At 38.8% G+C, this 13590-nt stretch overlaps 1 protein-coding gene across 2 annotated transcripts in view; it reads right to left on the reverse strand.

The window, feature by feature from the left end:
* The window catches only part of CCDC191 (coiled-coil domain containing 191), an 89259-nt gene that overhangs the window by 15521 nt on the left and 60148 nt on the right, over positions 1-13590 (reverse strand). For both annotated transcript variants that reach the window (XM_049629356.1, XM_049629357.1), the window contains 3 exons: positions 5818-5961; positions 741-893; positions 76-221 (listed from right to left, as the gene is read on the reverse strand). In XM_049629356.1, the coding sequence (XP_049485313.1) occupies positions 76-221; positions 741-893; positions 5818-5961 (443 nt within the window). The remainder of the gene's footprint in view (positions 1-75; positions 222-740; positions 894-5817; positions 5962-13590) is intronic.

The raw sequence follows: 13590 nt of genomic DNA on the forward strand, positions 1-13590 counted from the left end.
TAAATAAACATAAAACAATATATTGCAGAGCAGCTGTGAAGTCTGAGTGAATTTTCTCAGAAATCAGAACCTCACCTGTCACTATGTTCCACCGCAATCTTGTGCTTGCTCTGGGAATCAGTCTTGGCCTCCCTGACCATGTTAAACCAGGCCCTGAACATCTTCTTCTGAAGAAAATGTACACACAGTTTTCGTATGTCTTCCTCCAGTTCGGTCATGTACTAGGGATGAGGACAGGAATAACAGTGAGACAAATAATATCATAAAGAATTGGAACAAATAAGCAGTACAAAAGAGAATTGAAACAAACACAAAACAAAGGAAGAAAGGACACTGGAGGCAGAAGGAGAAAAAGACAACAAGGCAGCCAAGATAATATCCTCTGCAATGTATTAAACAATAATGGAACCAGAGGTGTAGAAACAATTATAAGCCTGGGATGGGGGTAGGGTTCTAGTAAAATCACTTGAGCAATTATGGGACAAGAAACAAGAAATGAGTATAAAAACAAAAGCTGATGTAATGATACATTACACTTTATAAACAGCTTATGAAACTGTGAAATGTTTTATACTAAGAATTGATTTGACATTTTCATACTCATTTCAAAGCAAGGAACTGAATTGACTATTCTATATTCTTGAAAAAACAATGATTATGGACATCTGGATTGCATCTGATTTTCTTACATGGGACTGAGCAGGGACATGTATTTAAAGCTTCCTTCCCTGTGGCCTTACCTGTAGCCAGCTCCGGATAACTCTCCTAAGCAGTATCTGGCAATAAAATTGATCAGCCCAGGCTGTCTTCCTAGCCAGGCTTTCCTGACTATACTGGAGCCAAGACAACAGGCATTTCCTCTGTAGAGCCAAAGAGTGATGTTCTTCTGCCACCTGGAGAAGTTTTTAAATGAGAAAAGGAAATTATTCTTTATATGGTTAATCATTTAAGAAAGCACAAATCACCTTAGCAAACGATGCTATAAAACACATGTAGGTAGTTGTAGAGGTAAGAATACTAAGGACATTCAGACTATGTCCTAAGAGCTTTGACTACTGACCCTTTTTTATGGGGGTTTTAGATTCACATCATGTATAGTCTTTCAGCGATGACTCCCTAAAGACCACAGTGACTGGCTGGTTATTAGGGAAATGGAATGAACCTCCAAAGCTATATTTCACTTGCACGGAGTTTTGAAGTGAGTAGCTGACATTCTCAGTTTGTTCTCCTGGAGCTTAGACAGCAACTCCATAATAAACTTCTCTAGTATGTACTTAACCACCATCTAACTGAAGAAATGCCAATACTTTCAATTAGTTTTATAGTATGAGCTGTCACCAGAATTGAAATTTAGACATTATCAATAAACCACAAAAACATTTGATAGGAAAATAACATGATGAATAATTTAATGTCTTACCAACTTAAAAGGTTCAGAGCATCATTCTATCAAAACAAACATGTAACTCAGAGTTTATGGGTTTTAAAAGGTAACTGTTACATTCTTTTAAGAGGCAGGAGGGAAAAATCCTTCTCTCTCAATCCTGTCCAGACAATTAGAAATTTTCCCAAGCCTTGTCTAGCTATCCAGCACTGTAAATGATCCAAGCGAATCTCCTGACAGTCATATTTCTTGGTCAAAATAACCATCCAGGAGGCCATTGTGGCCCTTGAGACCACTGCCTGTCCTCACTCATCCTGGCCTGGGAGCCGAAAGGCAAGGGGAGCCTCCTATTCTCCCTGATTTTTATTCTCTGGGAAAACAGAGAACCAAGAAGAAAAAGATTATCAGAAAATCCCATGGAAATTCTGAAAATGGATGTTGGAATAAATAGCATATAGCATATATGAGTTTAAGGGAAAAGCTAAATAACCCTTCTGAAAACATGTTACAAACAAGCCAGGAACTGTTGAACTGGCTTTCTTTTTTCTATCTCTTCTGGAAGCCAACTCTGATGGGTAAAGAAGCAACCCCTTCCTTTTCCTGTCCTCCAGAACTTTTTCTTTTACTTCATTTTACTTTTTAAGTTTCAGCTGGTGGTTGTTGTCTACACAAATACTCTGATTCTTACACAGCTCAAAGCAGTGCCAGACCTGGGCAGGGTTTCTGGCAGAAACGGGTGCCACACTTTAGCTTTGTAACCAATGTGCTGTGTAACTTAGAGCACGTCCGCTCTCCTCTCTAAGGCTCAGTTCTCTTATTACATATTGAAAGAGATGGAGAGGACTGCTAATGTTCTAAAATTCTACTGTCTTCTTGTGATAGACTGAATAATGGCCCCTCAGGGACAGTCATGGCCTGATTCCTGGAAATATGTTACCTTACATTGTAAAAGGGATTTTGCAAATGTGATTAAGTGAAGAATCTTAAAATGTGATTAAGTGAAGGATCTTAAATGAGATTATCCTGGATTATGTGGGAGAGTCCTAAATGTAATTCTAAGTATCCTTGTCAGAGAGAGGCTGGGGGGGAGGGGGGTCAGTATCAGGACATGTGACATGAAAGCAAGAGAGAAGAGTGATTTGAGGAGGGGGCAGTAGAATGCAGGTGGCCGCTAGAAGGTGAAAAAGGCAAGGAAACAGATACCCCCTTGGAACCACCAGAAGGAACGTGCCTTTGCCCCGCAAGTCTGATTTTAAGATAATAAATATGGGTTGTTTTAAGCCACTAAAGTTGTGGTAATTTTTTGTACCAACAATAGGAAGCTAATACTCTTGTCATAAGCTGCAGAGGTGATTCCTAAAATGTGGTGCTCAGACCACTCAGAATTTCCTGGGCTACTTTTAAAAAATGCAGATTCCCTGACACATATACCAGCCCACAACTCAGTCCTACTGAGAATACCTGGAGGGGGCACCAGGGAATGTTCATTTTTAGAAGTTCTCCAGATAAAAAGAAAACAGGTTTTACGAACAGAAAAGTTTGGAAATACTGGTTTCAGAACTGTTTTCCTATTTTTATTTTAATTGGGCTTTTCTATTTTTATTTATTTTTTAATTATTTATTTTTAAATTTATATCCAAGTTAGTTAGCATATAGTGCAACAGTGATTTCAGGAGTAGATTCCTTAATGCCCCTTATCCATTTAGCCCATCCCCCCTCCCACAACCCCTCCAGAAACCCTCTGTTTGTTCTCCATATTTAAGAGTCTCTTATGTTTTGTCCTCTTGTTTTTATATTATTCATTTATTATCACTATTATTTTTAATAATCTATTTAGGGATTTTCTATTTTTAAAGCCTATAATTGTCCTTTTGGACTCAAACTCCTATTTTTATATTCTAATAAATTAAAAAAAATTAATTTGGGGGCACCTAGGTGGCTCAGTTGGTTAAGCATCCAACTTCCACTCAGGTTATGATCTCACAGTTTATGAGTTTGGGGCTTTGTGCTGACAGCTCAGAGCTTGGAGCCTGCTTCAGATTCTGTGTCTCCCTATCTCTCTCTCTGCCCTTCCCCTATTTGTGCTCTCTCTCTCTCTCAAAAATAATAAACTTTTTTTAAAGTTTATTTATTAATTTTGAGAAAGAGAGACAGTGCAAGTGGAGGAGGGGCAGAGAGGGAGCGAGAGAGAATCCCAAGCAGGCTCTACACTGGCAGCACAGAGCCTGACATGGGGCTTGAACTCATGAAACTGAAATCATGACCTGAGCTGAAACTAAGAGTCAAATGCTTAACCAACTGAGCCACCCAGGCGCCCCAATAAATAAACTTAAAAAAAAATTTTTTTCATTTGGTTATTCACCCATAGATTCAATTTCATTTCAAAATCTTATACCTTATGTTTAAAATTTTTTAAAAATTTTAATGTCTATTTTTGAGAGAGAGAGAGACAGAGCATGAGCGGGGCAGGAACAGAGAGAGAGAGAGGGAGACACAGAATCTGAAGCAGGGCTCCAGGCTCTGAGCTGTCAGCACAGAGCCTGATGCAGGGCTCAAACCCACAGACTGTGAGATCATGACCTGGGCTGAAGTCAGACGCTTAACTGACTGAGCCACCCAGGAGCCTCCAAGATGTTATACCTTTTTTGGTTTAGTTTAGTAAAAAATTAGGACAAAAGAAGAGCTTATAAAAATATAAGAGTGAGTCTTTCCACTCTCTGTCTACTTTTTCTTTGTGTATTAATAATTGAAAATCTCCCCAAAATATACAAAAGCCAGGTAAAACAAAACTAGAAATTGAATTGGATAGCAAACTATCAGATATAACCAACTTATCATTTGGTAGTATATTGTAAGAAGCAAATTTCAATTCAAATTTCAAATTTCATTTCCAGATTCATTCATTCAGAAGACCAGGGAGTCAGCCCTCCTATCTCATTACAAGAAAAAGCCAAAGCAAAAAGCAATGGCTTAGGGCACAGATGGATCTTCTTGCCCTCAGGCCTGATCACCACAAACTGACTTCATCAGCAGGTCTGGAATACTCAACAGTTCCAGAACCACTGGTAAGGAGGCTGAGTGCAAAAAATCAGGGACAGAGAAAAGACAGTGGGAAGGACATCTTGGGAAGGTAGAAAGAAAGTGTGAAAGACAGGAAGAGAACAAAGAGAATGAAGAATGAATAGATTAGGTAGGGAGGAAAAAAACAGCCTAAGTCATGTGCACAGAGGTATAACCCACAGCATTACTCAATTCTGTGGGACTCTTATTATATTTGGTTTTCATAATCAAAAATGCTAGTTTTACTTTTCAGTATTAACCTGGCCAAATGTGTAAGAGTGGTCATAACTAGTATAGATTACTGTGCTTATTATTAGACAGCATTTTGAAAATAACATTTTATCCATTTTGAGCTTCTGATCATTTAGTTTAGAATGTCCTGCCCTATGTAGTGGGTAAATTTGAAGTTTAATGTTATTTGATTTTATCTATTTCTGTGTGGCAGAGTAGATTATTGTCCCTATAATAGGATTATACACCCATACTTTTTGTGTGTCATATCATAGTGCCTCCCAATGAAGTAGGAACCTTTTTCTCCCATAATGAGTTTGGCTCTGGTACTTACTTTGGCCAATCAAATGTTAGTGGATGTGATACAAGCAGAGGCTTTGTATTGGTGTACATATTTGGGTTTAGTCTTGGTACCTCAGACATCTACCAGGTAAAAGCATGGCCTAAATTACTGCTGAAGCCAGAAAGAGGCTTTGGAGAGATCTGAATGTAATCCACAACTGGGCCACAGACATGTGAGTAAGAAATAAGCCACTGATTATTGAGGGCTGTTTGTTATGCAGTTTTATTGAAGTAGAAACCTGACTAATATTCCTTATGGTAGTCATTTTCTCTTTATTAAAAACATGGCTAAAATTGAGAAAGGCCTCTCTTTATCTTACTTTGAAAGTCTTTAATAAAAAACATTTACTAATTTTGGGGCAGCTGGGTGGCTCAGTTGAGTGCCTGACTCTTGATTTTGGCTCAGGTCCGATCCCAGGGTTGTGGGATCGAGCTCTGCTTTGGGTTCTATGCTGAGCATGAAGCCTGCTTGGGATGCATGCATGCATTCATTCATTCATTCATTCATTCTCTCTCTCTCTCTCTCCCTCCCCCCCACTCCCTCTCTAAAACTAAAAACAAAACAAAACAAACAAACCTCACTTTGTTTCCAACTTACCCAATTACAGAAATCTTCCTCCATCTTTGATGACCAAATGTGAGCTCTTATCCCAAATAAATACATATACTCAAATAGTAGGTCTGGAATAATATTTCTGGCTTTTAAGCACCAAACAAACAATCCTAATTGGGGGTTTATTCTATTTGAAAATTCTATTTATTCATTTTGTAATTTTGGGAGGAAGCTCGTGACACTATACCTGAATGTTTTGCTTGCTTTGCATTCTCAATCTTTTCCAAGGCTCCATGCCTTTTTTTCTTAGCAACACTCTTTCATAATGTTCTTTAGCTGCTGATTCCAGCTGTTGGTTCCTCTTAATTCTCTTCTGCTTCTCTAGTTCTTTCTGGGAAAAATTAAAAAGTAAAACTGCTGAGGAAGGTGGTGACCTAGGAGGTCCTGGACTTCCCTCTTCCCTTGGATGCACTCAGTGTATAGCCACAGATGGAGCATTTCCCTCTAAAAGAAGTCGAGAAACTAGCTGAGCGACTTCCTTATCAGGTGAATGAGAGAATACCCACATCAAAGTGGGTAGGAAAGGCTGAAACACATTCTTGACTGAACCCCATCCCTGGCACTGCACCATACAACAGGAAGGGAACTCCCAACTCCGAACTTCTCTCTGAGGAATGAAGGGTTTGGACTGCACATCTAGTATTTCAACTTTTAAAACAACCAACCCAAAGGAAGGGCCCCTAAAACAACTGGCTCTGAAAGCCAGTGGAGCCTGTGTCCATGAGATACACAAAACCAAGAAATGGTTCTTAATGGATGTGTGAGCACTCCCTACGGCCATCCCTGTGGGGCTCAGCCCTGAGAGAGCAGGCAAAAACGCCCATCTCCCAGTATTTCCCTGAAAGAGTTTGATGGCATACTTTATAAGCTAATTCCTGAGGGTCCAGTTTCTAATTTAGCACACATTTAGGGGTTGGCTATAGTCTTCCCCAGAGACTGAAGTTGTCTGATGGGGCCTTCCCCTGTCCTCTCCCTCTAACTCACTCCAGTGATAAAACAAGACCACCAGCATCTCTCTGGAAGGAGTGTGTATACAATCTGGTTACCCAACATTTATGACAACCACCTGAGGGATGGGACCCTGGTTTGCCCGGCTCTGAAAGCCAATGGAGCTTATATTCACAGGTCCTATAGGACTGTAACAAAGAAGCAGTTTTTAAATGGGTTTAGAAGCATCCCTCTCCCCCTGTGGCTACACACCTGGGCTCAGTGCAGAGGGAGCAGGCAAAGACACATCTCATAGTTTCTCTCAAAGGGGCTTAGTTACCTACATTTCCAGCTGCTGCCTGAGGGTACAGTTTTTAATCAGCTTGCATCCAGGTGCTGACTGAGATTCTCCCCTTTGGAACACTGACAGGTCTTGGTACAGGCTCAACTACTGGGAACTAAGAACAAAGGCAGCAGACTGAATGATCACAGAGGTCTGAGAGACAACCAAGAACCTGGGCCAAGCTGACAAGGTTCATCTCCTACATAAGACCACTCTGTTAAGACTAGGAGAGGTGGCTGCTTTATCTAATGTGCAGAGACCAAGAGCGTCAAGAAAAATAGAGAAACGGGAATATCTTTCAAACAAAGGAACAAGATGAATCTCCAGAAAGCAATCTTAATGAAATAAGTGACTTGCCTAATAGACAGTTCAAAACAGTGGTTGTACAGATGCTTACTGAGGTCAGGAGAGCAATGCATGAGGAAAGACAGAATTTCTCCAAGAGATACAAAATATATTTAAAGAACAACCCCAAACATAAATCATACAGCTGAAGAATACAATAACTGAACTGAAACAATTCAATAGAGGGGTTCAATAGTAGACTACATCAGGCAGAAGAAAGGATCAGCCAACATAAAGACAGAGCAAAGAATCGCTTAAGGCACTAATGGTACACCATCACAGGTACAAATATTTCCATTATACGGGTTCGAGAAGAAAGGAGCAGAAAGCTTATTGAAAGAAATACTGGCTGAAAACTTCCCTCACCTGGGGAGATAAACAGACATACACATCCAGGAAGCCCAAAGAATACCAAACAAAATGAATCTAAAGGGACACACACACCAAAACACATAATTAAACTGTCAGAAGTTAAAAGACAAGGAGAGAATCTTAAAAGCATCAAGAGAAGAACAACTTGTTACATATAAGAGCACTCCCATAAGACAATCAGCCAGTTTTTCAGCCAGAAATCTAGCAGGCCAGAGATAGTGGGATGATATATTCAAAGCGTGAAAGAAAAAAACTGCCCAACAAGAATCCTCTACCTGGCAAAGGTGTCCTTCAGAATTGGAAGGAGAGATAAAAGAGTTTTACAAACAAAAGCTGAAAGAGTTCATTACCAATAGCCCAGCCTTACAAGAAGTGTTAAAGGGACTTCTTCAAGTTGAAGTGAAGGACACTAATTAGTAACATGAAAACATATTAAATTATAAAACAATAAAATTTACTGGTAAAGGGGTGTGTGTGTGTGTGTGTGTGTGTGTGTGTGTGTGTGTGTGGTTTAATCCAGAATACTCTAATATTGTAATGGTGGTGGGTAAATCACTTATAACTCCAGTATAAAGGTCAGAAGACAAAAGTATTAAAAATAACTATAGTGATAATTTGTTAATGGATACTCACTATTAAGAATTGTAAATTGTGACATCAACATAAACTGGGAGCGAGAGTATAAAAATGTAGAAGTTTGTATACAAACTTAATCAGCTTAAAACAGACGATTATAACTATAAGATGTTTTACGTCAGCCTTATAACCAAAAAGCATAAACCTATAGTAAGTACACAAAAAAAGGTAGAGAAAGGAATCAAAGCATTCCACTATAGGATCATTAAATTACAAAAGAAGAAAGCAAGAGAGGAAAAAAGGAATAAAGGAACTACAAAACTACAATAAACAATATGGCAAGAGTAAGTCCACACCTATCATTTACTTTATTTATTTTTTTAAGTTTATTTATTTTGAGAGCGCATGAGCAGGGGAGGGGCAGAGAGAGAATCCCAAGCAGTCTCCACACTGTCAGTGCAGAGCCTGATGTGGGGCTTCAACTCACGAACTGTGAGATCATGACCTGAGCTGAAGTTGGATGCTTAAGTGACTGAGCCACCCACCCGGGTGCCCCTTATCAATTACCTTAAATGAACACAGACTGCAGTGCCTGGGTGGCTCAGTTAAGCATCTGACTCTTAATTTCAGTTCAGGTCATGATCTCAGGGTTATGAGACTGAGCCCTGTGTCAGGCTCTATGCTGAGCGTAGAGCCTGCTTAAGATTCTTTCTCTCTTTCTCGCTGCCCCTCCCCCACTTGCACTCTCTCTAAAACAAACAAACAAAAACCTAAATGCACACAGACTAAATTGTCCAATTAAAAGCCATACAGTGGCTGAATGGATTAAAAAAACCCAGGACCCAACCATCTGCTGCCTGGGAGAGGCTCATTTCAGCTTTAAGGACACATAGAAACTAACAGTAAAGGGATGGAAAAAAGATATTCCATGCAAATGCAAACGAAAGAGAGCAGGGTAGTTATATCTACATCAGACATTAAGCCAAAATCTATAATAAAAGATAAAAAAGGTCATTATATCATGACAAAAGGGTCACTTCATTAGGAAGAATTATACCTCAGCAAAGCTGCAAAAAATAAGTAAAAATGCCATGACCCAAACACTAATGAATTTCAACAAATAACTAATTAATTTAATTTCAACATATAACTACTAAACAGTGTGCTAATCATGGTAACAGAACACTGGAGCATCATGGGAAACAATTCTGCCAAGAGGGTGGGGACAAGTTGGTCATAAGTACTACACGAATGAATGCTGTACATATTCTTAGATATATTCAGTATTGTTCACAGATGATTTGCATGTCACTAAGTTCCCCCAAAGTAAAACATCTAGTTAGAAGAGCAATCAATATTTTCCCCTCATTATTATGGGAAATGTAGCAATACAGTCCCTTCGTTTGGATTATGGGGTAGAGATTTATATGTAAATAATACCCTATTTAAATTTAAAGATACTCTATACTCCATTTAATGCCTACAATAATATTCTTACACTGGGATTTTTAAAAACGTGATGAACAAATAAGTCCAAAAAAGAGTTTAAAATATTTGATGATCATTAGGCAGCCCTCCCTTCTCTGAGGAGGAGAAAGCTTAACCATCCGTGGTGATGCACTGAGAAAAGACACCTCCGTTCTCTTCAAAGAAGAACTGCACCCCGAGAGGCTGACTGAGGAAGATGACGGAAGCTTAATGGTTTACTGTAAAGGTATTAGGATTTCTTGTATTTCTCTTTTTAATAAAAATGAGCTATAATAAAAGTGAGAGAAAAAACTACCTTAAAAAGGTGAGTGGTAGCAACTGATACCCGTTACGAGAGTCACAAGAACAAAAGCAAAGACTTTACAGTAGTTGTCATCTATGTAGTGTAAATATAAAAATATTGAATTTAAGCTTCTTTTTCTACCCGCCCCCCCAATTTCACTTGAGGAAAAGTGTGCTGAATTAGCTGATTCTGACAAGCTGCTTCATTGCTGAGTCTTATGCAAGAAAAAAAAAAATGAGAGAAGCAAGTGGAACATTTCTAATATGGAAGGGAGATTTGTCCTGATCTTCCATTCCAAACTACCGGTTTCAGTACAAATTCCTTAAGATGAAATGTCCACATTCTCTAAATCACTAACATAAAATTATCTTTATAATCTTTATTCCAGACACTTGAGATATTGAACTGAATGGTCAGAAATAAAAATCATTTATAAGAATTTTCTTAATGAGTAACAAGGAGCAGCTGAGGGTTATGTGGGGAGGAAAACAGAAAAGTAGCCATTTTCACATCCACTGAAATGTCCCTGCAGCATTGAGATGGCAGTTGCAACTTACAGACAGTAATTCAACACAGACAATAAGCCTTTGGAGAAATCCTCAGTCTCACCAACCCTGTTCACACACACACCTAAGTTATGGTGTAAATATTTTCCTAGAATTACAACTCTATGGCTGATGTTGTAGGTTCAAAAGAAAACCCATTTTTGGATGGAGCAGGGAAAATGAGTCTTTATTACTTTTTCTTTTCAAATTTTTGTTTAAATTCTAATTAGTTAACATACAGTGCAATATTGGCTTCAGGAGTAGAATTCAGTGATTCATCACTTACATACGACTCCCAGTGGTCATCAATAACAAGTGGCCTCCTAATACCCATCACCCATGTAGCCCATCCCCTACCCACCTCCCTCCACCAACCCTCAGTTTGTTCTCTATTCTTAAGAGTCTCTTATGGTTTGTTTCTCCTTTTTTTCCTCCTCCCATATGTTCATCTATTTTGTTTCTTAAATTCCACAAGAGTGAAATCATACAGTATTTGTCTTTCTTTGACTTACTTCGCTTAGCATAATACACCCTAGTTCCTTCCACATCGTTGCAAATTAAAATAGCCTTCTTTGAAGTTTACTTTTCGATGAAAAAAATAGAAAAACATTTAATAGAAAGCTGCTTGAGCCAAAATTCGGTTTCCACAGCAAATTATTTAAATATATATTTTACCTCTTGATTAAGGATTCCTCAAGAGTTCACTGTATTTCATTAATATTACCATATTTTCCATTTCCTGTACATAAAACAAAGGATTACATGAAATGATGGTGTCTGCTTTGAGATGGCACTTATATTGGGGTTTCATATAGCATAGTTCACTCAGGCTAAGAAGGGATAAAAAATTAGGGCATCTTTCTGATTTAAATTATTCAACAAGTGATGTGCAAAAAATAAGACTAATCTGAACGTGTATATGTGCATGTGTATATTTCTCTACCACTACTACTTTGAAAGACCAGGAATTACAGCAAGAATTAAGAAGACTACAGGGCAGTCAACACCATTCCCAAACTCTCTGCCTTCTGTCCACTATAAGCCACCCTTTCATTGTGTTCTGGCACATATTCTGGAACATTTATATACTCCTATAATTTATACCCTTTGCTCTCTGGTATCATGAATTTCTCCCTCACTACTGGATCATTCCCATTGCTATGCAACTATGTACATGTAACTCCCATCTTTAGAAAATAAAATAAGGCAGAAAAAACAATCACCAGCCATGACAGAATCTTCTTTGATCCCATGTGACCCCGATTATACTCATAGTCATGAATGAGCTCCATCTTGCCAAATCAAAGAGTCTGTCCTCCTTTTAATTGAACTCAGCACTATTTAGTACAGTTAACTACCATCAACCCCTTTCCAGAAATGGTTTTTCTCTCAGCTTTTTTGACAAAAATTTCTTCTGGTTCTCTTTCTACCTCATTAGCTTCTCATCCTCAGTAATTATTTATACACTCTAGGACTTGGTCTTGGACCCTTATATTTCTTCTCCATCCAATCTCCCAAGCTGATTTCATCCATTCCCAGAGCATTAATAACATTGACATGTTTTTGACTTTCACGTTCCTTACTACAATCTTCATATCCAGGCTTATATATTCAGCTATTTGATACATTCAGTTGGATGTGTAATAGGTATCTCACATTTAACATGCCCCTACTGGACCTTGCAGAAGCCTCCTTAGCATCTTACAGCTCAAATATCACCTCCTCAGAGAAGCCTTTCCATCTTGCTTCCCTCATTCCCCCATTTTACCTCTCCCTCCCTACTTCTTTGTTACCTTGTTTACTTCCTATTCTCCCCAGGTAGCATATAATCTTTGCAAGGGCAGAAGTGTTGTCTATCTTCTCCATTGCTCTATTCTAATACCTAGAATGATGCCTAGCACATAGTAGAGGCTCTATAGATACTTGTTTAGTGAACAAATATGCTTGTTACACAATTATGGAAGACTTAAAAACTTCATCAACTGTCTATTAATCAAAAACATATTTATATATCCATAAAAGTTACTGCCTGATAAATATTACTAGAAAGTAAGCTTTTCAGAAAAATGGACAATGGGATGTTAAAGTTTAGATTTTTTTCTTTTTTATAATTTTTTAAAAATGTGTATTTTTGAGAGAGAGAGAGAGAGAGAGAGAGAGTGAGTGAGAGTGTATGCATGAGCGGGGAAGGGGCAGAGAGGGAGACAGGGAGACACAGAATCCAAAGCAGTCTCCAGGCTCTGAGCTGTCAGCACAGAGCCCAGTGTGGGGCTAGAACTCATGAGCTGTGAGATCATGTCCTGAGCTGAAGTTGGATGCTTAACTGACTGAGCCACTCAGGCACCCCTAGATTTTTATTTTCAAAAGGTCACTGAATGAGACCCACAAGTGGCCATCATACTGCTACATCTGACAAGCTACCCTGTCAGGGACACAGAAACACTAAGCCACCATCACTTGGATCATCAATGAATGACCATGCTGTCCCAGGTCATACTTCCTGCCATAGCTACAGTGGCCTCCTCTGAAGAATGCAGAATTTCTAGCACCAGCTAAAATGTAGGTAACAAGGTCGGCCCTTTCAGAAAGGGCAGTCATGTCTTAACCCTGAACCATTTCTTTCTGAATATACAGGACAAATTTGTCATAGGCTTATCCCTAAGGAATTGTTTTAGTTCCTTTATCCTGAAACATGTCAAAGGACTTATCTTGTATTTCTTATCCAAAGACATACATGAGACTGCCCCAGAAACCTTCTCTACCATATCAACAGTAGGGTTGCTCATCTATGTAATTAGAAAATATGGTACCTCATACTGTAAACAGATAATAAGAAAAAAAAAAATCCCAACTAGAAGAAGAGAAGCAGGCTCCCATCAAATACATCCAGGATGTGACTGATTCAGAGAAGTCATAGCAGGCACTAGTTCAGAAATGTCATTATCTTTTTGTCCAGAGGAATAATGCTGCCATGGCCTTGGTGGTTGCTTACTAGGAATGGCTGTATCAAGTACACGAGGAGGTAAAGAATTGCCTGTGCAGAATATGATGCATCAGAAGGAAAAAGACCTCATGATAAAC

This window comes from Panthera uncia, chromosome C2 (genome assembly GCF_023721935.1).
Source record: "Panthera uncia isolate 11264 chromosome C2, Puncia_PCG_1.0, whole genome shotgun sequence".
Taxonomy (NCBI): Eukaryota; Metazoa; Chordata; class Mammalia; order Carnivora; family Felidae; genus Panthera; species Panthera uncia.